The sequence below is a fragment of the Hippopotamus amphibius genome, chromosome 1 (assembly GCF_030028045.1).
Source record: "Hippopotamus amphibius kiboko isolate mHipAmp2 chromosome 1, mHipAmp2.hap2, whole genome shotgun sequence".
NCBI classification, from domain to species: domain Eukaryota; kingdom Metazoa; phylum Chordata; class Mammalia; order Artiodactyla; family Hippopotamidae; genus Hippopotamus; species Hippopotamus amphibius.
This window is the reverse complement of record NC_080186.1, coordinates 127,774,956-127,800,703: the sequence shown is the minus strand read 5'-3', so window position 1 is coordinate 127,800,703 and position 25,748 is coordinate 127,774,956. Positions and strand designations below refer to the sequence as shown.

At 38.0% G+C, this 25,748-nt stretch overlaps 1 protein-coding gene across 8 annotated transcripts in view; it reads left to right on the top strand.

Annotated features, from left to right (window-relative positions):
* The window catches only part of NSD1 (nuclear receptor binding SET domain protein 1), a 142,017-nt gene that overhangs the window by 38,558 nt on the left and 77,711 nt on the right, over positions 1 to 25,748 (top strand). For 7 of the 8 annotated variants that reach the window (XR_009052729.1, XM_057728206.1, XM_057728198.1 and 4 more), the window contains one exon: positions 19,380 to 19,515. Coding sequence is in view for 7 of the 8 variants with exons in the window: in XM_057728206.1 (XP_057584189.1) it covers positions 19,380 to 19,515 (136 nt within the window). In the remaining variant the exon portion in view is untranslated. Of the gene's footprint in view, positions 1 to 11,012; positions 11,082 to 19,379; positions 19,516 to 25,748 lie in introns of all 8 variants that reach the window. The other variant, XM_057728222.1, reaches the window with a different exon arrangement.

Sequence of the window (25,748 nt, the reverse complement as noted above, 5' to 3'; positions counted from 1 at the left end):
CTGTAGTATTTTACTTTGCTCATTTCTCTCTTCCGAAGAAACTGTGAGCTCCCAGAGAACTTGTTTGTTCCATCCCTATATTCAGTTACATGCCACTCAGAATATTTATAAAATGTTTAAATATAAGTTTTTTCTTGAAAATAAGTGTTTACTGTAAAAAAGTAATAATAAAGAGTGAGTCTTCCGTAATTTTCACCCCCAGGAGTAATCACTGTTTACCACTTTCTAAACTTAGTGAATATGTGAATGAATGAGTGGTTGGCATGAATTTCTTAAACTAAATGTAGTCAACTAGGCAAACACCTGAGCATCTACTACTGTGTGACCAGGGATACAGATAAGACGATTGTCGCTACTGTCAAGTGACCTAAGATTTTTTAGTATTATTAAAACAGCATATCCCCAAATGACTAGGGGAACAATAGGAGAAATTAAAAACCTGTTTGGCAAGTTTTACTTTGTTATATCTTTTTAACTGAAGTGCGTAAAGCAATTGCATGATTAGAAAAAGTTTAAAAAGGAAAAAAACCCCCAGAATTTTATACCTAACAATTAAAATTTGCATATTCCCTTATTATGCACATTTTATTTTTTCATAGTGGTAATAGTAATTTTTATTGACTGTTTAATAGACCAGCAGATTATTCTAAGTTTGCTTAGCCATCTTCTTGTAGTTTCAATTAGTTTTTTTTTTAAATACATGTTACTTTTTATTTAATTTAGTTAATTTATTTAGGCTGCGTCAGGTCTTAGTTGCGGCATGCGGGATCTTTCGTTGCGGTGTGTGGGCTTTTCTCTAGTTGTGGTGCACGGGCTCCAGAGTGCATGGGCTCTGTAATTTGCAACACACAGGCTCTCTAGTTGAGGCACGCAGGCTCAGTAGTTGTGGCGTGTGGGCTTAGTCACCCTGCGGCATGTGGGATCTCGTTCCCTGACTAAGGATCGAACCCGTGTCCCCTGTATTGGAAGGCAGATTCTTAACCATCGGACCACCAGGGAAGTCCCTCAATCACTTTTTACTTTAGTTTTTGTTGTTACAGTATGATGTAGTGAAAATGTGTGTATAGCCTTTAGTCTTTTTCCTTCTTTTGAATTATTTTCTTAGTATGGAATCCCAGGAATGTTGAGTATTGCGTCAGATGGTATTGCTGTGTTGGTCTGCAAGAGGCAGTAGTAAAATTGATTGTAGAACTTTGCTGTTTATTTTTCTTTTTTTCCCCTTTTCCCTTGATGGAGAATAAGAAGAGAATTGAGGAATCTGTTGGCCAAGCAATTCCAACAGAGCTTAAAAAGAATCCTTACCTGTTTCTACTCCTCAGGACTTAGTCCTCAGGCGCCTTTCTCTACTATACTTACTTTCTTGATCTTTTATCATCGAGACTCCCCAGAGTTATCTCCATAGCCTGAGTCTCCAGAATTCCAGAGTCATGTATACATTGGCTCTCTTGACTTCTTCATAAGGTTGTGAAATTGGAGTTTTATACTTAACTTGTTCAAAACCAAATTCCAGATGTTATTTCCCAAAACCTGCTTCTCCTGTAGTCTTCTCTGTTTTAAAAAATGGGAACTCCATCATTACAGTATTTAAGTCGTAAAGGAATATGATCCTTGAGTTCTCTGTTTCTGTAGCGTACACATCCAGTACATCAGGAAATTTCACTGGCTCTTCCTGCTTCTTGCGCATGCAGCCCCCCCCCCCCCCCCTCATGCCAGCTAGGTTTACATAACTATTACATCTCACCTGGAGTATTATTGCAGTAACCTTAAGTAGGTCTCTGCTTTTCATCCCAACACCCTAAGGCAGTTTTCACCATGGCACTCAGAGTGATCCTTTTAAAACATCAACCTTTCAAAGACCTCTATTCTCACTCAAAGTAAAAGGGCATAATAAGACATGTCTTCCTCTCCCTGAATCATTTCTTTGACTTCATTTATTCCTGTTTTCTAGACCACATTGATTTTCTTGCTGTTCCTTGAAAGATATTAAGAGTATGTTCCTTCCTCATGGTCTTTGATGTGGTATTTTATCATTCAGTTCAAAATATTTCTAATTTTCATTATGATTTATTCTTTGATCTAAGGATTATTTAAAAGTCTCTATTTGTTAATTTCCAAACATAGAAATATTCTAGTTATGTTTTGGTAAATAATAGCTTACTTTATTACATTATAGAACAAAGGATATGTTTCAAAAGTTCCAGTTCTTTCAAACTGGTTGAGATACGCTTTATGGCCCAGTGCATGGGGGATATATTTAAATATCCCCTGTGCTTGAAAAAAATGTATATTCCACAATTAGAGTGTAGTAGTTTATATATATACAGTTAGGTCAAGTTTGTTATTCATGACGTTGAAATTTATTTTTAGTGATTTTTTTTTTTTCTTTACTTATTCTGTTAATTACTTGGGAGAGGTTTATCTTCACTATGGTTATAATTTTGTTAATTTTTACTTGTACTTGTGCCAGTTTTTGCTTTCTATATTTTGAGACTATGTTATTAGAGGCATAAAGTTTAAAAAAATTATCATTCTGGTTAAATGAACCAAATGGATCTTTAGTCCACTTTAATTTAATTAGTGATACATTTGGGCTTACATTTACCATGTGATTTTGTGCTATTTGTCTTGCTTATTTTTTCCCCTTTCCTGCCTTCTTTTCGATTAAAAATATTTTCATTGTTCTACTTGTGTTTCTCCCACCACCACTTAAGTGTGGAAATTACATATTTGATTTCACTTAGAGGGTACCCTAGAAATTACAACAGGCCACCCTAACTTATCGATATTTAAAGTTCCCATTACCTTTCTCTCTGACCATATGTAGACTTTAAAATACTTTATTTCTCCCTAATAAGAACACTTTAACATCATTCACCCCTTTCCAACATATTGTGAGTTCTGATTTATTCTTGTTTTTGTTTTGAACTCCATTCAACATTATTATTGTTTTAAACAGTCACTATTCATTTTGCACATTTATTCCTTTTTTTCAAATCTCAGACCCATGATGATTTCCTTCCTAAGGAAATGTGTCTTTTAGAGTTTTCTTTCCTAAGAGTCTGCTGGTTTGTTTGAAGTTGTATTTAGCTCGCTTGCTTTTTTTTTTTTCTTTTTCTTTTTCTTTTCCTTTTTCTTTTTCTTTTTCTTTTTCTTTCTTTCTGTCTGTCTGTCTCTGTCTTCCTTCCTTCCTTCCTTCCTTCCTTCCTTCCTTCCTCTCTCCCTCCCTCCTTCCTTTCTTCCTTCCTTCCTTCCTTCCGGCTGTGTAGGGGCTTCGTTGCTGCTCGGGGCTTTCCCTAGTTGCAGCGAGCAGGGGCTACTTTTCGTTGCTGTGTGCAGGCTTCTCATTGTGGTGGCATCTCTTTGTTGTGGAACATGGGCTCTAGGTATGTGGGCTTCAGTAGTTGTGGCACATGGGCTCAATAGTTGTGGCTCGAAGGCTCTAGAGCACAGGCTCAGTAGTTGTGGCACACAGGCTTCATGGCTCCTCGACATGTGGGATCTTCCTGGACCAGGACTTGATCCCGTGTCCCCTGCATTGGCAGGCAGATTCTTAACCACTGTGCCACCAGGGAAGTGCTAGCTCTCTTTCTTGAAAGATATTTTTGTTGGATAAAGAAGTCTAGATTAGCAGATATTTTCTTACGGCATACAGAAAATGTTCTATCTTCTGACTCTTAAGAGTTGCTGGTGAGAGATCAGTGGAATTAGAAAACCTCCTGCCTTTAAGGGTGGTAGTGTGTCTTTTTTCCTCTGGTTGCTTTTAAATATTTTTCTTTCTTGTTTTGTTTTGTTTCTAATTTCATTTTGATGTGTGTAGGTATGGATTTCTGTTTGGTTACCCTACTCAGGATTTGATAGCCTCCTTGAATCAGTGAATCAGTGACTGATAAGTTCTGGAAAATTCTCAGCCAATTTCTATTATTCCCTCTGCCCCTTTCTCTTCTGCTCTTCTAAGACCCTGATTAAGTATATATTGATCCTTCTTATTGTATATTTTCACCTCTTCTGTCTCTTACCTCTCTCTATTCTGTGATATATTTATGTGTGTACACGCATACACATATATGTCAGTGTGTGTCTCTTCCTGCTTTTTTGCGTGTGTATGAGAATAAACTTAGGAAAATTTACCATTGTAACCAATTCAGAGTGCCCAGTTCAGCGGCATTTATGTGTGTGTGTGTGTGTGTGTGTGTGTGTGTGTGTGTCAGTGTCAGGTCTTAGTTGCGGCACATGGAATCTTCATTGAGGCATGATGGCTCTTTCGTTGCAGCTTGCGGGTTCTTTGTTGCGGCATGCGGGCTTCTCTTTAGTTGTGGCATGTGGGTTTTGTCTTCTCTAGTTGTGGCATGCAGGCTCTGTGGCACATGGTCTCTGTAGTTGTGATGTGTGTGTTCCAGAGCGCATGGGCTCTGTAGTTTGAGGCATGCAGCCTCTCTTTGTGAGGCGCATGAACTCAGTAGTTGTGGCATGTGGGCTTAGTTGCCCTGCAGCATGTGGAATCTTAGTTCCCTGACCGTGGAACGAACCCACATGCCCTGGATTGGAAGGTGGATTCTTCCACTAGACCACCAGGGAAGTCCCTCAGTGGCATTAAATACATTCACGGTGTTGAACAAACATCACCACTACCTAGTTTCAGACTTTTTCATCACCCCAGACCGAAACTCCATACCTTTTAAGCACTCATTCTTATTTCTACTCCCTTCAAATTTTCCTTTTTTTGGGGGGAGAGGGTTGTTATTCCTAACTGAAATGTTAGCTCCATGAGGGCAGGTATTTTTTTCTGTTTAGTTAACTGCTGTATTTTCAATACCTAGAATAGTGCTTCGATATAGAAATCGTTTGGTAAATTCTTCTTGAAGAAGTGAGTAATTCTTTAGAGAAGGATGTTTCATAAATTGGCTATATTATTTATAAAGCTCACTAGTGACAAGGGTGGCATCGTAAGTGACATGAGAAAAATCATATCAACATATGAGGGTGAATCAAAAATTATCCGCACTCTGGCTGTAGAATTTATTTTTAATTAACTTTTAGAAAAGACAAATAAATCATTTTTGGACATAATCTCCTTGTTTTTCAATACACTTTTTCCATCTGTCAACAAGCTTTCGTATTGCTGCATTAAAAAATGTTTTAGGCTACACCTCTGTCTTCACTTCTTCATCGAAGTGGATCTTTGTCCTTGTAGGGCTGCTTTCAGGGGACCACCCGCACACTGACGGTGTACATCTGCCTACATTGTCGACACCGCAGAAAACTTTGTTTTCATGTGTTAAAGCATCCTCCCTATAGTCCTGATCTTGTTCCATCAGACTTTCACCTAGCAGCCTACGAGGATGAAGATTCACTTCTTTTTTTTTTTTTTAATAAATTTATTTTTTTATTTATTGGCTGCATTGGGTCTTCCTTGCTGTCTGCGGGGTTTCTCTAGTTGTGGAGAGCATGGGCTGCTCTTCATTGCAGTGCACGGGCTGCTTATTGCAATGGCTTTTCTTGTTGTGGAGCAGAGGGTCTAGGTGCGTGGGCTTCAGTAGTTGTGGCTCACGGGCTATAGAGTGCAGGCTCAGTAGTTGTGGTGCATGGGCTTAGTAGCTTCATGGCACATGGGATCTTTCCAGACCAGGGCTCGAACCCGTGTCCCCTACCTTGGCAGGAGGATTCTTAACCACTGTGGCACCAGGGGATCCCCAAAGATTCACTTATGATAAAGAAGTGAAGACAGTGGTGTATTTGTGGCTCACAGCTCAGCCTAAAACATTTTTTGATGAGGGAGTATGAAAGCTTGTTGACAGATGGACAGAGTGTATTGAAAAGCAAGGAGATTATGTCGAAAAATGATGCATTTATCTTTTCTAAAAGTTAATTAAAATAAATTATACAGCCAGAGTGCAGATAGTTTTTGACTCAGTCGCGTGGTTAGAAATTTAGTTTCCTCTTCCAGAAAATGGATCAACCTTGCAGGGATACTGTGATGATAGCAGTAAATAATATGATACCATTCTGTTTTCTGTCTTCATGTATTTGCTCATTATGAATATTTCATAGAAGTGGAATTATACAGTATGTGGTCCTTTGTGACTGGCTTCTATTTTTTTTTTTTTAATATTTATTTTTTTATTTGGCTGCCCCAGGTCTTAGTTGCAGCATGTGGAATCTAGTTCCTTGACCAGGGATCGAATCCCGGCCCCCTGCATTGGGAGCGTGGAGTCCTAGCCATTCGACCACCAACCACCAGGGAAGTCCCCTGACTTCTTTCACTTAGCATATATTTTAATGCTCATCCATAGCATATGTCAGTATCATTCCTTTTCATTGTTAAACAGTATTCCACTGTATGGATATATTACATTTATTTGTTCATCAATTTGATGAGTGTTTGGTTTGTTTCTGTCTTTTGGCTGTGTTGAATAGTATTTCTGTGAATATCTGTGTACAGGTTTTTATATGAAGTTCATGTTTTCATTTCTCTTGGGTATGATATAACTAGGAGTAGAACTGCTGGGTCATGTGGTAACCCTGTGTTCAACCTTTTGAGGAAATGCCAAACTGTTTCAAACTGGCTGCATCATTTTTCTTTCCCACCAGCAGTGTTTGAGGGTTCTAGTTTTCCACATCCTCACCAATGCTTGTAATTGTCTTTTTTTATTCTCTTACTGAATGTGAAGTGTTATCTCATTATAGTTTTGATTTTCATTTTGCTTTCCAATGTTGTTGAGTATACTTTCATGTGCATATTAGCCATTGGTATATCTTTCTTGGAGATATGTCTATTTACATTCTTTCCCCATTTTCAGAAGATTGGGATATTTGCCTTTTTATTATTGAGTTGTAGTAGTTCCTTATATATTCTGAATTTGTCTCTTCTTAGATACATGATTTGCAAATATTTTCTCCCATTCTGTGGGTTGTCTTTTTGTTTTCTTCATGGTATCCTTTGAAGCACAAAAATTTTTACTTTATTGATTTATTTCGTCGCTCATACGTTTGGTTTCATGTCTAAGAAACTTTTGCCTACTTCAAGATCACAAAAAATTTATGCCTGTGTTTTTTTCTAAGGGTTTTATAGTTTTAGCTCTTGCATTTAGGTCTTAGATCTATTTTGAGTTACTTTTTGCATATGGTGTGATGTAAGGGTTCAACTTCATTCTTTTGCACGTTGATATCCAGTTGTCCCAGTTCCATTAAAGAGACTGTTCTTTCTCCACTGATTTGACTTGGCTCCCTTGTTGAATATCAGTTATCCAAAAATATATTTATTGCTTCAAGTCCATTTCTTTGATCTACGTGTCAATCCTTATACCAAATATCACAAAATATTGTATAGTAGTATTCTATAGCTTTGTAGTAGTATTTGAAATTGGGAAGTATGAATCCTCTAACCTTATTTTTCATTTTCAAAATTTTTTTACTCTGTGGGTCCCTATCAGTTTCGTCTAAAAGGGTACTAGCATTTTGATAGGAATTGCATTGATTCTTGTAGGTCAGTTTGGGGAGTGCTGCTGTTTAAGCAATATTAAGTTTTCCAATCCATGAGCAAGGGACATCTTTGCATATATTTAAATCTTATATTTTCTTTCAGTGATGTTTTGTAGTTTGTAGTATATGAGTTTTTTCACTTCTTGGTTAAATATATTCTTAGTTTTCTTACTCTTTTGAATGTTAAAAGAATTGTTTCCTTAATTTTATTTTCAGAATTGCTTATTGCCAGTGTATAGAATATAGTTGATTTTTGAATATTGATTTTATATTCTGCAGCCTTGCTAGGTTAGTTTTTTTTTAGTTCTAATATTTTTTGTATGTGTGTGTGTATGTGGATTCCCTAGATTTTCTATATAGAATATCATGTCATCTGTGAATAGAGATAGTCTTACGTCTTCCTTTTCATCTGGATGCCTTTTCTCCCTCCCTCTCTTTTTCCTTCTTTCCATCTATCTGTCCTGGCGAGACTCTCTAGTGCAGTGTTCAGTAGAAGTGGTAAAATTGGACATCTTGTTTTGTTCTTGATTTTAGGGAGAAAGCTTAAAGTCTTTCACCATCAAGTATGGTTTTAGCTGTGGGTTTTTCGTAGATGCTTTCTGTCAGATTAAATAAATTCCTTTCTGTCTCTGCTTTTTAGAATGTTTTTATCAGGTGTTGATTTTTTTTCAAGTGTTGATTTTTGTTAAGTGCTTTTTCTGCATCTGTTGATATCATGTGTTTTTTTTTTAAATCTTCTAATCTATGATATATTGTATTGAATAATCTTCATATATTGAACTAACATAGTATAACAGGAGTAAATCCCACTTGGTCTTACATATAATCCTTTTCATTTGTTGATAGATTTAATTTGCTGGTGTTTTGTTGAGGGTTTTGTGTTTATTTTGGTATCAGGGTAATAGTGGCCTCATAGAATGAGTTGGGAAGGGTTTTCTCCTCCTCTGTTTTTGAATAGTTTGTGAGGGATTGGTGTTAATATTTAAATATTTGGTAGAATTCACTAGTGAACCCCTCCAACTCTGGCTTTTTCTTTGTGCAGAGTATTTTGACTACTACCACAGTACTTTACTTGAGGTATGTCTATTCAGATTTTCTATCCCCGCCCCCAGTTTTAAAAAGTTGTCCTAACATAAAATTTACCACTGTAACCATTTTTTTAAGTAGACAGGTCAGTGATATTAGATACTTTTTTTTTTTTAATATTTATTTATTTATTTGGTTGGGCCAGGTCTAGTTGCGGCACACAGGATGTTCGTTGCGGCATGCAGGATCTTTGGGGGTATTTTTGTTCTTTTTGTTTGTTTGTTTGTTTGTTTAGTTGTGGCATGCAGAATCTAGTTCCCTGACCCCGGATGGAACTTGGGCCCCCTGCATTGGGAGTTCAGAGTCTTACCCACCGGACCACCAGGGAAGACCTCTTCGTTTACTTTTTGGATTATTCGTTATTATAGTTGTATAGAAATTCAACTGATTTTTTGTGTTCAACTTTGTATGTTCATACTTTACTGAATTCATACATTAGTTCTATAAGGTGTTGTGTGTGTGTGTGTGTGTGTGTGTAATCTTTAGGATTTTCTACACGTAAGATCTGTGAATAGAGATATTTTTACTTCTTCCTTTCCCATTTCATTACCTCTTACCTCTTTTTCCTGCCTAGTTGTTCTAGTTAGAACATCCAGTAGTATGTTGAATAGAAGTGGAGAAAGCAGGCATCCTTGCTGTGTTCTTGACCTTAGAACAAAAGCTTTTGATCTTTCACCATTCAGCAGTATGCTCTCTGGGTTTTTCATGTGGCTTTTATTATATTTAGGTAGTTGTCTTCTAATCCTAGTTTATTGAATTTTTTTTTTTATCATGAATGGGTATTGAATTTTATTAAATGCCTTTTCTAGGTCAGTGGTGATTTTCATATGTTTCAGTTTTCATATATTGAACAGTCCTGTGTTATAGTAATAAATCCCACTTGGTCATAGTGTTTTGTTTTGTTTTGGTTGTTGCTTTTTAATTGAGAGGTAATGGCATAATAGCATATTAGTTTCAGGTATATAAAATAATGATATCTTATGATTTTTTAACATGATGTTCAACTTGTTTTGGTAGTATTTTGTTGAGTATTTTTGCATCATTCTTTATAAAGGATATTGGTCTATAGTAATTTCTCTGTCTGGCTTTGGTATCGGAGTAATACTGTCCTCAAGGAGTGAGTTAGTTTCTTCTTCAGTTTTTTTCAAAAAGTTTGATTGTTTTATACAATTTACTAGGGAAGCCATTAGGTCCAGGGCTTGTCTTTTTTTTTTTTTTTTTTTTTTTTGGCTGTGTTGGGTCTTCGTTGCTGTGCGTGGGCTTTCTCTAGATGTGGCGAGCCAGAGCTACTCTTCGTTGTGGTGCTCAGGCTTCTCATTGTGGTGGCTTCTCTTGTTGTGGAGCATGGACTCTAGGCGCATGGGCTTCAGTAGTTGTGATGCGCAGGCTCAGCCGTTGTGGCACACACGCTTAGTTGCCCTACGGTATGTGCAGTCTTCCTGGACCAGGGATTGAACCTGAGTCCCCTGCATTGGCAGGTAGATTCTTAACCACTGTGCCACCAGGGAAGTCCCATGACTTTTTTTTAATTTAAATTTTTTTATAATGTAATTTTCAGATGTGTAGCACCGCAAGTCTAATTACCATCCATCACCATACAGTATCCTCCTTACATTTTAATTCCCTCGTCATTTATCTCTCACACATGCGTACACACAGTCATTTTCTTACTGGTTACTGAGTCAGTGGTTAAAATTACAGTTAACGTCTTAATTTATTATAATCTAGTTTGGGTTAATACCAAGTTAATTTCAGTCGTATAATAAAAACTTTGCTCCTCTGTAGCTCTGTCTTCCCCTCCTTTGTCAGTTTATTAACATACAGATTATATTTTTAGATATTGTGTGCCCATGAACACAGATTTAAATCATATATAAGAAAAGTGTTATAAACAAAAATACATTTTACTTTCTTATAATTTTGTAACTATTTTGTTACATTTACAATGTTCTTTATTTTTTCATGAGGATTTGAGTTATTGTTGAGTGTCCTTTATTTCATCTGAAGGACTCCCAGTAGTATTTCTTGTAGGGAAGATTTGCTAGGGACTCCCTTTGAAATTAACTTGAAATACATGCTTAGTGTTCTTTTGGTAATAAAGCATAGCATGTTAGCCAGTTTGGGGAATTCGCTAAACAGTAATTATTGAACACCTGCTATTTGTCAGGTGTACTGCTAGAGCTAAATATTGGACACAGAAGTAGTGTGGGAAGTCTCCTTTCTGTTAAGGTGACTGTAGTCTGTGAGGTCCTACTGTGGGTTTGGTCCTATAGTCTTGAAGAGAAGCTTTGCTATTATTACATTATAATCAAGTCATACTATTGGAAAATGCTTTGTAAACCACCCAACTTATAGAAATGTAAGATTATCTGTATTTTTACTTTATTAAAAATTTTTTTTACATTAAAGGAACAGTAATGTGAGTTTTATGTAATCTCTCACCATAGGTATCCTATTTGTAAAATACTGGAACTGCCTATTTTTATCAGAAGAATAAAGGAGTCACTTTTGACTAGGTAGGAAAAAGTTGAAATTCCAAAGTAAAATTCAGATAGCTCTGTACAATATAATTCTTTAGAATAATGTTTAAAACGTGGCATTTTATTTATTTGTTTGTTTATTTATCTATTTATATTTTGGGTGGTGCCGAGCAGCATGCAGGATTTTGTTTCCCTGACCAGGGGTCAATCCCGTGCCCCCTGCAGTGGAAGCTCAGAGTCTTAACCACTGGACCACCAGGGAAGTCCCAAAACTTGGTATTTTAAATCAAGTTATTAAAAAATTCTCTTTTCTTTTTGGAATTGATAGAAGCAATAGCAGACTGTTAACAACTGTTTGGAATATGATTTTTACTTTTTATAAACCAGAAGATTATTTATGCTGTGCTTGAGTTGAACTTATTCTCAAAAATGGGAGGTTTCAACTGTGGAAAGTAGCTTTTAGATATCATGTGAATCAAGCATCTGAAGAGGAGATGCATTTTATTTTGACTTGTATATTGCCATTGTCTTTTTATGAGTTTAATTTTATGGCAATTATTATTAATTTTTAAAGCAATTTACTTTTTAAAATTTTTCTAAAAATTTTGTTTATTTATTTATCTATTTATTTATTTATTGGCTGTGTTGGGTCTTCGATGCTGCGCGCGGGCTTTCTGTAGTTGTGGAGAGCAGGGGCTACTCTTCATTGCAGTGCGTAGGCTTCTTATTGTCGTGGATTCTGTTGTTGTGGAGCATGGGCTCTAGGCGCGTGGGCTTCAGTAGCTCTGGCACCTGGGCTCAGTAGTTGTAGCTCGCGGGCTCTAGAGCACAGGCTCAGCAGTTGTGGGGCACAGGCTTAGCCACTCCTCAGCGTATGGTGTCCTCCCCGACCAGGGCTCAAACCTGTGTCCCCTGCGTTGGCAGGAGGGTTCTTAACCACTGCTCCACCAGGGAAGCCCTATGGCAATTATTATTAACTAAAACGAGAACTGAGTCATAGAGTTGTAATATATTTTCTGATAATTGTCATGAAAGTGTTAGTTTTCCCCCATACCCCTAGGTCTTTAACTTAAGGTCTATAGTCACTGTACATTCTTTTTTTTAATCTTTTTTTTTTTTGTAAAGAAGATAGAGTTTATTAGAGAGAAGGGACGCTGTAAAGACAGCGGGACGACTTCCTGGCAGACCAGGGAGAGCCGACCTCTTTTTTAGAATTTTATTATTTTTTATTTATTTATTTTTGGCTGCGTTGGGTCTTTGTTGCTGCACATGAGCTTTCTCTAGTTGTGGCGAGGGGAGCTACTCTTCGTTGCAGTGTGTGGGTTTTTTACTGTGGTGGCTTCTTTTGTTGCGGAGCACGGGCTCTAGGCTGGTGAGCTACAGTAGTTGTGGCGCACAGGCTTAGTTGCTCCACTGCATGTGGGATCTTCCCAGCTCAGGGATGGAACCAGTGTCCCCTCCATTGGCAGTCGGATTCTTAACTACTGCGCCACCAGGGAAGCCCATTGCTGTGCATTCTTAAAAAGTTATTTTAGAAGATATTGTTTGATATACCAATAGACAATAATAATGGGTTATATACACTTTAAGTTTGTTAAGAGGATAATCTCAGTTAAGTGGTTCTTACCATGAAATTTTAAAAAACTAAAGGGAAAAAAGATACTTGGCTGATATTGAATTCAGTATCTTTTCAAATAGATATTTGGCTGATAGTGAATAGTTTACTTAACTATAATTTTTAGGTATGCCTGGGAAATCATCTGAGTATTAACCAGTCTGTGGTAATATTCAGTTAACATTAAACTGGAAAGAAACTTATCCCATATATCCAGGAACCTGCCTGCACCATCTGAGCTTGTTTTATCTTAGAAATGACTTACAGGTCTTGTTTGGACCTCTTGATGGAAATTCGTTAGTGAAAGTACTTAAAGATCTCACCAGAAATGTCTTTTAACCATAGATTTTGGTTCAAGATCCACTTTTTGATTGTGATTGCAGAGATGTGTCAGTCCTTTAAAAATGACAGTGACAGGTTTTTAATATGAGTTTAATGTGAAATGACATGTTACTGTCAATGAAAAAAGGAAATGGACATTTTGAACCTAGTTGTTTTTTAGATTTTATTTAAATACTTTGAAAACAAATTCTGCCAATATTTACTCAGTAGTTAAAAGTAGGGGAAAACAATGGGTTGCAGTGCAAAAAACCTGGTCTAGAATTAATTAGGGGGTGGGTTTGAATCTCACTCTTTTCAATTGTGATTTAACGTTTTTGATCCTTGTTTTTTTAAATCTGTAAACTGGATATAATGCTATTTCATAATGTTTTGAGGATTAAGCAAGATAATGTATGTGTATCAGTTTTCTGGACCTGCAGTAACAAAGTACCACAGTCTGGGTGGCTTAAATAACAGAAATTTTGGGGACTTCCCTGGTGGTCCAGTGGTAAAGAATCTGCCTTCCAGTGCAAGGGACATGGGTTGGATCCCTTGTTGGGGAACTAAGATCCCACATGCCTCAGGGCAGCTAAGCCTGTGTTCCCTGGAGCCCCTGGGCCATAACTACTGAGAGAAAAACTGGCACGCCATGTCTCGGGACAACTAGACCCATACACCACAACTACTGAGCTTGCACTCCTCAATGATAGAGGCTGTCTGCCACAAACTACAGAGCCCACACCCTCTGGAGCCCAAGCACCACAACTAAAGAGCCCCATGCACCTTGGAGCCTGCATGCCACAGCTAGAGAGAGAAAAACCCGCATGCTACAACTAGAGAAAAGCCCATGCAACACAACAGGGAGCCAGCCAGTGCTCTGCAGCGAAAGATCCCACATGCTGCAACTAAGGCCTGACGCAGCCAGAAAATAAAGAAAAATAAATAAATATTAAAAAAACCCACCAAAAACCTGCCTTCCAATGCAGGAGACACGAGTTCGATCCCTGGTCGGGGAACTAAGATCCCACGTGCCCAGGGGCTAGTGAGCAGGCAGAGAGCCCGTGCCTGTGCGCCACAACAAAAGATCCTGAGTATCACAGAGAAGATCCTGTGTGCCTCAGCTAAGACCTAATGCAACCAAAACACACACACAAACACACGCACACACACACACACCCCAGAATTTTTTTTTTTTTTGGGCCCGCAGCGCACTGCTTGTGGGATTGAACCCAGGCCCTCAGCAGTGAGAGCACGGAGTCCTAACCACTGGACCGCCAGGGATTCCACAACAACAGTTAATTCTCTAAGTTCTGGAGGTTAGAAGTTCAATAGCAAGTTGTTGGTAATGGTTGGTTCCTTCTGGGGGCTGTGAGAATCCATACCATGCCTCTTTTAGTTTCTGGTGTCCTCAATAGCTCCTTGGTTTATAAATAGCATTCTCACTGTGCCTTCACATCACTTCCTTCTATCTGCGTCTGTCTCTATGTCCAAGTTTTCCTTTTATGTAAGTATATAGTTGTATTGGATTAGGGAACCACCCTGATTGATCATCTGCAAAGGCACTATTTCCAAATAAGGTCACTATTTCCATTTACAGGTACCAGAGGGTAGAATTTTGGGATGAGCGCAGTTTAAACCAGTAGTGTTTATAAAAAGGCTTATTAGCACCAACATATTTCATCCAACTGGACATACAGAGATATTAGGGAAAGCTGTTCTGAAATATGCCTATCCTGCCAGTCTAAGCTCAGATGACATTTCTTCACTTTAGTCTTTCCTGAAATTCTCCAGGTGTCTTAGGATCAGGAATTCATCTTTGTGTTTCTTGTTGAGCTTTGTATGTAGGTGTTTAGTTGAATTATGGGCTTTACAAGGGATTGTTTGGGAGTCTTTCTTTCTCAGGTAAGACTTTCAAGCTCTTCTGAAGAGTCATATTCTGTTTTTTTCCGCTTTCATTTTCCCCTTTCATTTTCCCTTGTTATTTTCTCTATTTTCATGTTTGGAGGTCTCTCTTTGGCCTGGAATTTCTGTCTGCTTTTAATTTTTTATATATTAAGGTCACTTGGATTTGGATGTTGTTTTTCATTAATATGTATTCGAATAGATGTTTTTCCCCAATAGGTTTGTATATATTGCTTTATTTGGTCATCCTGGTAAATGAATTAAATAGGAGAAAATTAATGTTTCATGTTTATGAAAATTTTCACCCATGATACCTTTAATTTAATGAAACTATTTTTTATTTTTTTATTATTTATTTTACTGGCTGTGTTGGGTCTTCATTGCTGCACACGGGCTTTCTCTGGTTGTGGCGAGTGGGGGCTACTCTTCATTGTGGTGCGCAGACTTCTTATTGCAGTGGCCTCTCTTGTTGCAGAGCACGGGCTCTAGAGCGCAGGCTCAATAGTTGTGGCGCACGGGCTTAGTTGCTCTGCAGCATGTGTTATCTTCCTGGGGCAGGGATCGAACTCGTGTCCCCTGCATTGGCAGGTGGATTCTTAACCACTGCGCCACCTAGGAAGTCCCCAAATGAAACTTTTTTATTTGTGTTTCTCAGTGACTATATTTTATTATCATCATAGTTTTGGCATGTTTCTAAATAGTTGGTATATAGTTATGTGTACCTGTGTATTACATCTTCAGTATCGCATAACTTCATCTGCACTTTGCATGTTTCTTTCGAGTTTTCAACATAATTTGTTTAACAGGTCTCTTGTTGGATGTTAACTTTTTTAAAAAAGTTGAAGTATAGTTGATGTACGATGTTGTGTTTCTGGTGTACAGCAAAGTGATTCAGTTATACACAAACACACACACATTCTTTTTCAGATTCTTTTCCATTTTAGTTTATTATAAGATATTGAATATAGTTCCCTGTGTAATACAGTAGGACCTTGTTTATCTGTTTTATATATAGTAGTTTGTATCTGCTAATCCCAAACTCCTAATTTATCCCCCCCCCCTTCCCCTTTGGTATCATAAGTTTGTTTTCTGTGTCTGAGTCTGTTTCTGTTTTGTAAGTAAGTTCATTTGTATCAGTTTTTAGATTCCACATATAAGTGATATCGTATGATATTTGTCTTTTTTCTTGGTCTGTCTTACTTCACTTAGGTCCATCCACGTTGCTGCAAATGGCATTACTTCATTCTTTTTTATGGCTGTGTATTTTTATTCCATTGTGTATGTATACTGCATCTTTATCCACTTATCTGTCTGTGAACATTAAAGTTGCTTCCATGTCTTGGCTATTGTCAGTAGTGCTGCTATGAACGTTGAGGTGCATGTATCTTTTCAAGTTGGAGTTTTCTCTGGATATATGCCCAGGAATTGGATTGCTGGATCATATGGCAGTTCTAGTTTTAGTTTTTTAAGGAACCTCCATAGTGTTTTCCATAGTGGCTGCACCAATTTGCCTTCCCACCAACAGTGTAGGAGGGTTCCCTTTTTTGCATACCCTCTCCAGCATTTATTATTTGTAGACTTTTTTTATAAATTTTATTTTTGGCTGCATTGTGTCTTCGTTGTAGTGCATTGGCTTCTTAGTGCGGTGGCTTCTCTTGTTGCCGAGCATGGGCTGTAGGCATGCAGGCTTCAGTAGGTGGCACACAGGCCCTAGAGCACGGCTTCGGTAGTTGTGGCGCATGGGCACGGTAGTTGTGGCTCATGTACTCTACAGCACATGCTCAGTAGTTGTGGTGGTGCACGGCCTTAGTTGCTCTGCAGCATGTAGGATCTTCTCAGACCAAGGATTGAACCTGTGTCCTGGCATTGGCAGGTGGATTCTTAACCACTGTGCCACCAGGGAAGTCCCATTTGTGGGCTTGTTAATGGTGGCCTTTCTGACTGGTGTGAAATGGTATCTCCTTGTAGTTTTCGTTTGCATTTCTCTAATGATTAACAATGTTGAGCATTTTTTCATATGTCTGTTGGCCATCTGTATGTCTTCTTTGGAGAAATGTCTATTTAGATCTGTCCATTTTTTGATTGGGTTGTTTTTTGTCATTGAGTTGTAGGAGCTGTTTGTATATTTTGGAATATAGTCACATTGCAAATATTTTCTCTCATTCCATAGGTTGTCTGGGATGTTAACTTTTTGTTGTCATAAATAACTGCTTTAGATATCTTTTTACAGTTCTTTTACTTGTTCGGATTATTTCCTTTGGGTTAAAATATTAGGAGAATATATAGTTATTTTCATTTTGATGGTTCATGGTAGAGCAGGTGTTTCTTTCCTGATTTTATGTCTTCGGGCATTGATGCTGAATTAACTCACTTGTTTAAGGTGACACAATTTGTGATAGAGTCAGAAGACAGCTCATTATGGCTTTGTCTGATTGTGTGATTCTGGCTTCTGGCTTTATATGATACCACTCATGTTCTTTCTTATCCATCTATTATTTAAGGCATGTGTTTTATGGCTTTATTTTCTGATAATATAGTGTGATCACTTTGTAGTAGTAATATAAGGGAAAGACAAAACCATTATCATGTTATAGGTTGATTATGGGCTGAATTAGTCATAAAGCATGTAATAATCATGGAGTTTTATTGTTATTGGATAGTAGTTGAGAGTTTGGGATCCTGAGGTGGACTGCCCGGGTTTGAATCCTTTCTCTGCCACTTACAAAATAACTATATGACTATAGGCATGTAGTAACATAGAAGTGATGATATAGTATCCACCTTAAGAGGATTAAAGGAGGAATAGTGCCTGGTATATAGCAAATATCAAGTAAATGGTAGTTACTGTATTTAAAGTTGTTTAGGACTCAGATAAGTAAGCAAGCCCATATTTAGCAATGATTGCCAAATAAATGATTACAAATCATATGATATCAGAAATTTATGGGAATCTACTCAAATTGTAGTCTTCAGTACAGGGGCTTGTAAAACATTTGTTTTTCTGTGCCATCTTGGTATCATGGTTTTAAAGTTTCAAAGGCAACTAGCTTTGAAGTAATTTTTTTTTCTGGTAACTTACAAAGTGATAACAGGCAAAAATGGCCCCTTGGGGCTTGCTTTTCAAAAAAAAATTTTCAAAAAGTTGTAGTTTCTGTATCATTTCCTAGTAAGTCTATGTACATGAAGAACTAATGATGCTATTTTCAATAAGGGTATTCTGTGAGATTTACTTTTCTCTGAACTCACAGTCTTAAAAGTTGCATGGTAACTTACAAGTCATTGAATTGAGCACAATATTTTGACATCCTTGAGCCCCAGGTATTACTCATCATTTTTATTTGAATGATTTCAGTCAGTTCATTCAGCATATTCTTTATTGGACACTTAATATGTGCTAGGTGGGTACTGTTTTAGGCATTAAGGAGGGATGCTTGAGGGAGGAGCTCACCAAACCTTTTTCAAGACATGGCATTTATAGAAAATCATAATATTTGTATGCCCCCTTAGAGTACATGGAGTAGGTTGTTTGTCCAAGTACCTTAGGTGCTGCTTTTAGCTACCCAGAAACAGCTCAGTACACGTGAACTCCTTTGTGTGGTTTATCTGGGAGAAGCTCAGTCCTACTAAACACAAAGTCATCTTCCTGTCACAACAGGAGACCTCTATACGGTTGATGGGACATGGGTTTAGAGCTGAGTTGGAAGCATTTGAATTACAGATCAATTAGGTGTATTATCTTTGGAGAAAAGATGCAGCCAGGGTCTCTGTATTGGACGTGTCCAAGGAGCTTGGTTCATATTGTGTTGTGCTTCAGTGGTGTCCCTTGGAGTTGTGCAGTGGACTGTTCTGGGTGCAGCCTCTTTTGCATGTCCTGGGAAAAATCTATATCAATTGTGTTGACATTGCAGAAATCTAGCCTGTAGTTTTCAGGATCATTTCAGTAGGGCCATTTTTGTTAACTAATTAATAGGAATGTCTGTGTTTGAGAAAGATGTAGAGTATCACCTGCAGAGGGAACCACTCCCTGCCCACCTCCCCCAGTTTTATTAAGATATAGTTGGCATATAACATTGTAGTGGGATCAGAGTCAGTTGACATTGTTAAAATTCTTTTTACTCCCCCGGACCCCTTGTTGTGCTGTGATCTAAGGACTAGGGCAAAGATATCTTTTCCTTGGGATGATTCTATTTATCTATTATTTCAGTTTTTAGCTCTTTAAAAATTTGAAATAGCTTATTTATTTTCCTAGAATGTAAGTAAAGCAAATCTATGTAAAGCAAATATAAATTGAGAGCTACTGCTGACTGTATAGAGGGCTATTTTATAAATAGTTAAGACAAAGTAATTTAATTGTACTTATTTTGTAATTGTTAAGCTGGAGTGTTTTCATCTAGTATTTACTAGGTAATGCTTTCTCAGCCAGCTAGTGGAAAGATGATGTGTTGTTTCAAGAGGTTTTGATTTTTATTGATACCCCATGTTTTGTCTGTCTAAAGTGTCAACCCAAGAAAAAGGCTACGCCACTGAAGTATGAAGTTGGAGATCTCATCTGGGCAAAATTCAAGAGACGCCCTTGGTGGCCCTGCAGGATTTGTTCTGATCCGTTGATTAACACACACTCAAAAATGAAAGGTAATACTTGCAGTTGATTATACATGATAAAATACAGTATGGAATTATAAACTTGCAGTTGCCTTTAGTAGTAATTCATTTTTGCCTTGGAGCATTTCGTTAATGAATTGTTATTATGTATTTTATCTTTTTTAAATTTTTTATCTTTTTTGGTGTTTTTTTTTTGTTTTTTTTTTTAAATTCTCATTTATTTTATCTGTAGATCCCAGGAAAATGTTAGGCTTATTATGTAAAGTTTACATTGTCCAGAATCACTCTTCAATATATTTATGTTTTTCTACTTCATTCTTTAGGTTTGTATTATTTTTGTTAGTTTTAAAGCTGAAACAGTTATAAAAGAATGCTTATAAGTTATTTTGAAATTTAAAATCTTGATTTAGAATATTCTCTTTAGTTACTATAGTTTGTTACTTATTTGGTTCTATTTGAATCTTTACGTGTCATAACTTTAAAATGGTATAAGGGCTGAAACTTCATTTTGAGCTCTCTCTCTTTTTTTTAAATAAATTTATTTATTTATTTATTTTATTGGCCACGTTGGGTCTTTTTTGCTGTGCGTGGTCTTTATTTAGTTGTGGTGAGTGGGGGCTACTCTTTGTTGTGGTGCGCAGGCTCCTCATGGCTGTGGCTTCTCTTGTTGCGGAGCATGGGCTCTAGGCACATGGGCTTCAGTAGTTGCAACACATGGGCTCAATAGTTGTGGCTCACAGGTTCTAAAGTGCAGGCTCAATAGTTGTGGTGCACGGGCTTAGTTGCTCCATGGCAGGGATCTTCCTGGAGCAGGGATCGAACCCGTGTCCCCTGCATTGGCAGGTGGATTCTTAACCACTGCACCACCTAGGAAGCCCCTGAGCTCCCTTTTTTTCTGTTAAGGTAGTTTGTGATTTTATTGTAGTTTTAATATATATGTTTTAGTTTTTCAATAAGTTGTATATGCACAAGATTCTGAAAATCTCTGGTCTGCCCCATTCTTTACCTTGCCTTTCAAAGAGTAACTAATTGTTATTAATGTTTCTTTCTAGACTTTCTTTTTGTAAATCCAACTATATATTCTTGTCTGCCTACCCCCTTTGATATAACATAAAAGTATCATATTGTATGTATGTTCTACAGTTTTTTCACTTCTTTCACTTGGAGATTTTTCCATTGAAAAACTACCTTTTTTTTTTTTTAACAGCTGCATAATTTTCTACTTTTTAAATATGGTGTACTTTATATAACCATTTCCCTGTTGATGGATATTTATTTATTTTAAACTCTTGCAGGTTTTTCAAAAAAGTAAATAATTAATTAATTGGCTGCATTGGGTCTTTGTTGCTGCGCATGGGCTTTCTCTAGTTGCGGAGAGTGGGGGCTTCTCAGTGCGGTGGCTTCTCTTGTTGCAGAGCACAGGCTCTAGGCACACAGGCTTCAGTAGTTGTGGCTCACGGGTACAATAGTTGCGGCTTACGGGCTCTAGAGCGCAGGCTCAGTAGTGGTGTTGCACGAACTTAGTTGCTCCTCGGCATGTGAAATATTCCCGGACCAGGGATCAAACCCGTGTCCCCTGCATTGGCAGGCAGATTCTTAACCACTGCGCCACAGGGAAGTCCAATTGATGGATCTTTAGATTGTTTGTAATCTTGTGTTGGAAAGATTGTACATAGAGTACATACATGTATACATGCGTGTGTTTGCGTGCATACAAAACAGTGCTGTAAAGAATAACTGTTTCATGTATACACGTCTGTTTATCTGTAGGATGATTTGCCACAAGTGGTATGCTGGATTTTATTTTATATTTTGAATATTACTGTTGAAGCACCCAAAGATCTTTATAGCTCACTGTTTAAAGAAAATGGTATCAAATTTGTGACCTGTTTGGACATTTAAATTCCACTAGTAGGAAATTCTTTTAGTATTCTCCCTCTACCCTTCCTATGCTTGTGAGACTGCTGGTTTCTTACTCATTGTGGTGGTTCTTTATATGCACTAGTTGTGTCTATGCCATTTGTTCAACAAGTAATAAGTTTTGCTTCCCCTTGTGTATAATTAGAGTCCCGTTAAAGAGAGAAGGCAAATAAGCAGACAGATAGATAATTACTTAACTGAGAGGTGTGTTCAAGGCAAAATATTGATGTACAGTCAGTGATATAGTGGAGGTATCTAACCTGGACTTTTGGTGCAGAGGTGGTCAGTGCCATTTTTGCTAGTAAAATTGTCTTTGAACTGAGACCTGTTAGGACAAGTAGGCATTAACTAGGGAAAAAAGAAGATGGTTCCAAGCACAGAAGGTAGTATTTGTTCCACCCCTGAGAAGGCTGCAGCCCATAGAGTGGTGGAAGGTGGTACAGTATGAGGCTGGAAAAATAGGTGAGTCAAATCATGCAGCATTTTGTAGAGTTTATTAAAAATTTTGTATTTTTTCCTAAGAACAGTAGGATACCATTACAGAGCTATGTGTAGAGGGAGCTGTGATCTAATCTGTGTTTTTTAAAGATCACTCTGAGTGCAATGTGAAAATGATTTGGAGGGGCACAAATAAATCAGGGGAGATAATCAAAAGGGTCGTTGCAGGGATTATGGTAAGATTATAGTGGTGACTAGGGAATGAAGAACTACTTAGGGGATAAACTCTGTATAATTTGCTGATGGACAGATAATGGGGAGTGAGGGAGAATGAAGCCTAAAGGTTTCTGTATCTCAGGATGGTTCCCAAGTTTTTAGCTTTACCAGTACGTACGTAGTGTTCTCCTTTACTGAGAGCACTGGAACATCTATAACATGGAGGTGACATCTACTTATTAGTATTACTTGAAGCTATGGGTAGGGCATGGATGAGATGGCCTTGGGAAAAATATACGGTGAGAAAAAAGGTGGCTCTGAGGAAGCCAACATTTGAAGTCTGTATGGAGGAGACTGAGTGTGCAAAAGAGATGGAAAAAAATCAGATATAGATGGAAGAGAAATACCAGGATATGGTGTTGGTGCTGTCAGGTCTTAGTTGTGTTGTGCAGGCTCCAGAGCACAAGGGCTTATTTAGTAGTTGTGGCGCTTGGGCTTAGTTGCCCCGCAGCGTGTGGGATCTTAGTTCCCCACATTGGAAGGCGGATTCTTAACCACTGGATGGACACCAGGGAAGTCCCTGTTTGTTTTTTTGTTTGTTTTGTTTTGTTTTTTGCCGCTCTGCGAGGCATGTGGGATCTTAGTTCCGAGACCAGAGGTGGAACCCGTGCCCCCTGCAGTGGAAGCGTGGAGCCTTAACTACTGGACCACCAGGAAAGTCACAACTAGAATGTTTTACGAAGGAAATATGGTCAATTTGGTTCAACAGTGCCTAGAGATCACATAAAAAGTCCATTAGGTGTAAGGAGTTGGAGATCATTAGTAATCTTTTTTGATGGTATGGTTGTGGCTGAAGTTCAGTTAGACTTGTTTGAGGAAATACAGACAAAGGCAGAGAAATGGGGATATCACAGCTGGAGAGATATATGAGGTCCAGAAGGATTTTTTTAAAATGGAAGTGGTCATGCCATTTGTGCTGATGAGAAGAGTCCTGGAGATAGGGAGAGACTGAAGACAGGCATAATAAGGGATCCAGAATGGAATCATAACATTGGATTTCTGAAAAGGGAAAATGGAATTCATATGACAGTGAGGAATTGGCCTTGGTGAGAGGAATAGCAGGACCCTTCAAATGTTAACATTTGGGTTGGGTGGGGCAGCTGTGATTGAGGTTTGGTGTGGTATCCTTAAGGGTTTCTGTATGGCCTGCCATCCTTACCTCTAGCATCCTCCTGTCTTCCCTATTATATTGTAATTTTGGTTAGGAATTGTTTTGTTGGTGCTGTAAACAGCTTAGCCATGTAGTGTTCCTCTGCTTACTTTGCCCTTAAATCCTTTTTTTCCCCCTTTTTGGGGTGTGTGTGTGTGTGTGTGTGTGTGTGTGTGTGTGTGTGTTTGTGTGTGTGTGTAGGGTTCTTAGTATTCTATGTATTTATTATTGATTCATAGTAAAACTCTTCTAGTTATTATTCTCTCTGATGATCTGATACATCAGTAATTTGTCATTTTCATACTCTTGAGGAAATACCACCTCTGTTGCTTCTTTCAGTCTTCACAGGTTACTTTCTGTGCCTTGTGAACAGCTCTCATCTTGCAGATTGCCTTCAGTTCTCTCGTGTGTTGAATTTCATGTCTTCTTTCCTTTTGATTTACTCACTTGTTTGCAATATATAGCAAGTCCTTCAGTAGTTTCCTGAAAAGAGTGTGGAAGGTAAATTTTTTGAGACCTTTGCATTATCTAGACATATTTTTTTTCTTTTGCCATACTTATTTGGTCGTTTAGCTGTATAAATACTAGGCTGGAAATAATTTTTGCTCACAATTCTGAAGGCATTGCTCCATTGTCTTTAGCTTCCAAAGTTTTCTATTAAATCTGAGATTGTTTTGATTTCTGATCTTCTGTATGTGACTTTTGTCCCTCTCTCTGAAAGCTTGTAGACTCTTCTCCTGTTCCTATATATAGTTCACGGACTATACCTTGCTGTGAGTCTGTTTTCATCCTTTGTAGAGGGTACTTAGTTGGCCCTTTTGATCTACAAATTGAGCTTTTGTTCTGGAACGTTTTCTTGAGTTGTTTCATTGATTATTTCCTTCCCTTTATTTATTCTTTTTCCATAGCCCTTATTCAGATGTTGACTTGCCTGAATTCAACTTAATAATTTTTCTTTTTTTGTTGTTGTTGAATTTTTGTTGTTTTGCTCTTCTTTATGTGGAGTTTCCCACAATGTTGTCTTTAAACCCCTTTCTCTAGTTTTACATTTCTGCTGTTATGCTTTTAATTTTCAAGAATTCCTTTTTGTTCCTTGTATCTTATTTCATGAGGGCAATATCCTTTTTATTTCTGAGGATATTAATAGCTTTTGTGAGATTTTCTCCTTTGTATGTAGTTCAAGTTCCTTTTCATCTTTACTGTTTGTACCTTTGTTCTTTATTTTTTATGTTTGAGACTTTCATCAAATCAGTGTTCAAGAGTGAGGACTAAAGATATGGGCATTTCTGGGTTTGTGGAGCTTGCAAACCTTTCCCTTGTCAATACCTGCTCCATTTCTTTCTTGGGTTGGTGAGACTCCTCAGAGATGAGTGAGCCTTTGGTCTCTTCCTACAGACTAAGAACCTGGCTTCTCGTGTTCTGGGAGCTCAGTGGGGGAAGATGACCAGGTGGTTTGGTTTTAACATTCAGTTCACTCCCTCTGTTTCTGGTATAGCTATCCTCCTGGACTGTGCCTGGTGTTACTCAGTCTGGAGACCTGTTTTGCTCCATCTAGTGGAAAAAACTCTGGTCTTCTTCTGGGGGGAGGAGAGGGAGGCAATCATGTGGTGATTTGAGCGGAGGAAGAAATTTAGGTATCTAAGCTGCTTGACAGCTTGCAACCAATTCTCTATATTTTATCTTTACAATTTCCAAAGGTACCAGGGTTATGCCAGTTCCTGAGCCTTTCGAAGATGAGTGTTGTTGATGCAGTTGGTTCTCGGCTTTGCTCATTATTGATTTAGGTTTTAGCTTTCTTGGATCTATTAAGTTAACGTAATTCTTACCCATGTGTTTCCCAGCTTACAGAATTGTGTAACATACACAATTTATTCAGTCATCCTCTCTTACTCTACTTGTCTTTAATGAGCCTATCCTTGAAAATCTCTCTGTCTTTTTTAAAGAACTTTAAAAAAATATTTATTTATTTTCTTCTTCACTGCGTTGGTCTTAGTTGCGGCATGCCCACTGCAGCATGCAGGCTCCTCATTGTGGAGCGTGGGCTGCTCTCTAGTTGTGGCCTCTGTGCTCATTAGTTGCGGTGCACGGGCTTAGTTGCCCTGCGGCATGTGGGATCTAAGTTCCCTGATTAGGGATCAAGCCCGTGTCCCCTGCATTGGAAGGCAGATTCTTAAGCACTGGACCACCAGGGAAGCCCCCTTGAAAATCTCTTTACTGTAGCATTTGTGGAGATAGGAGGGGGAGTGAATTTATAAGTGCTTATTCTTTTCTTCATTTTGACCTGGAAACACTCTCACTTTATCTTGAACAGACTTTCAGCCGGTGTTGTTTTCATATTTTTCTATATTTCTACTTCTGGGGTACCCTTTGCAAAGCAATCTAGGGGTAAATCAGATTGCTTCTTAGCTTTTCTCAAGGCTGGCCTCTCATTCATTTGGTTCAACTCTTATCACCATCTGACTTTCAGCTTCCCCAAGTT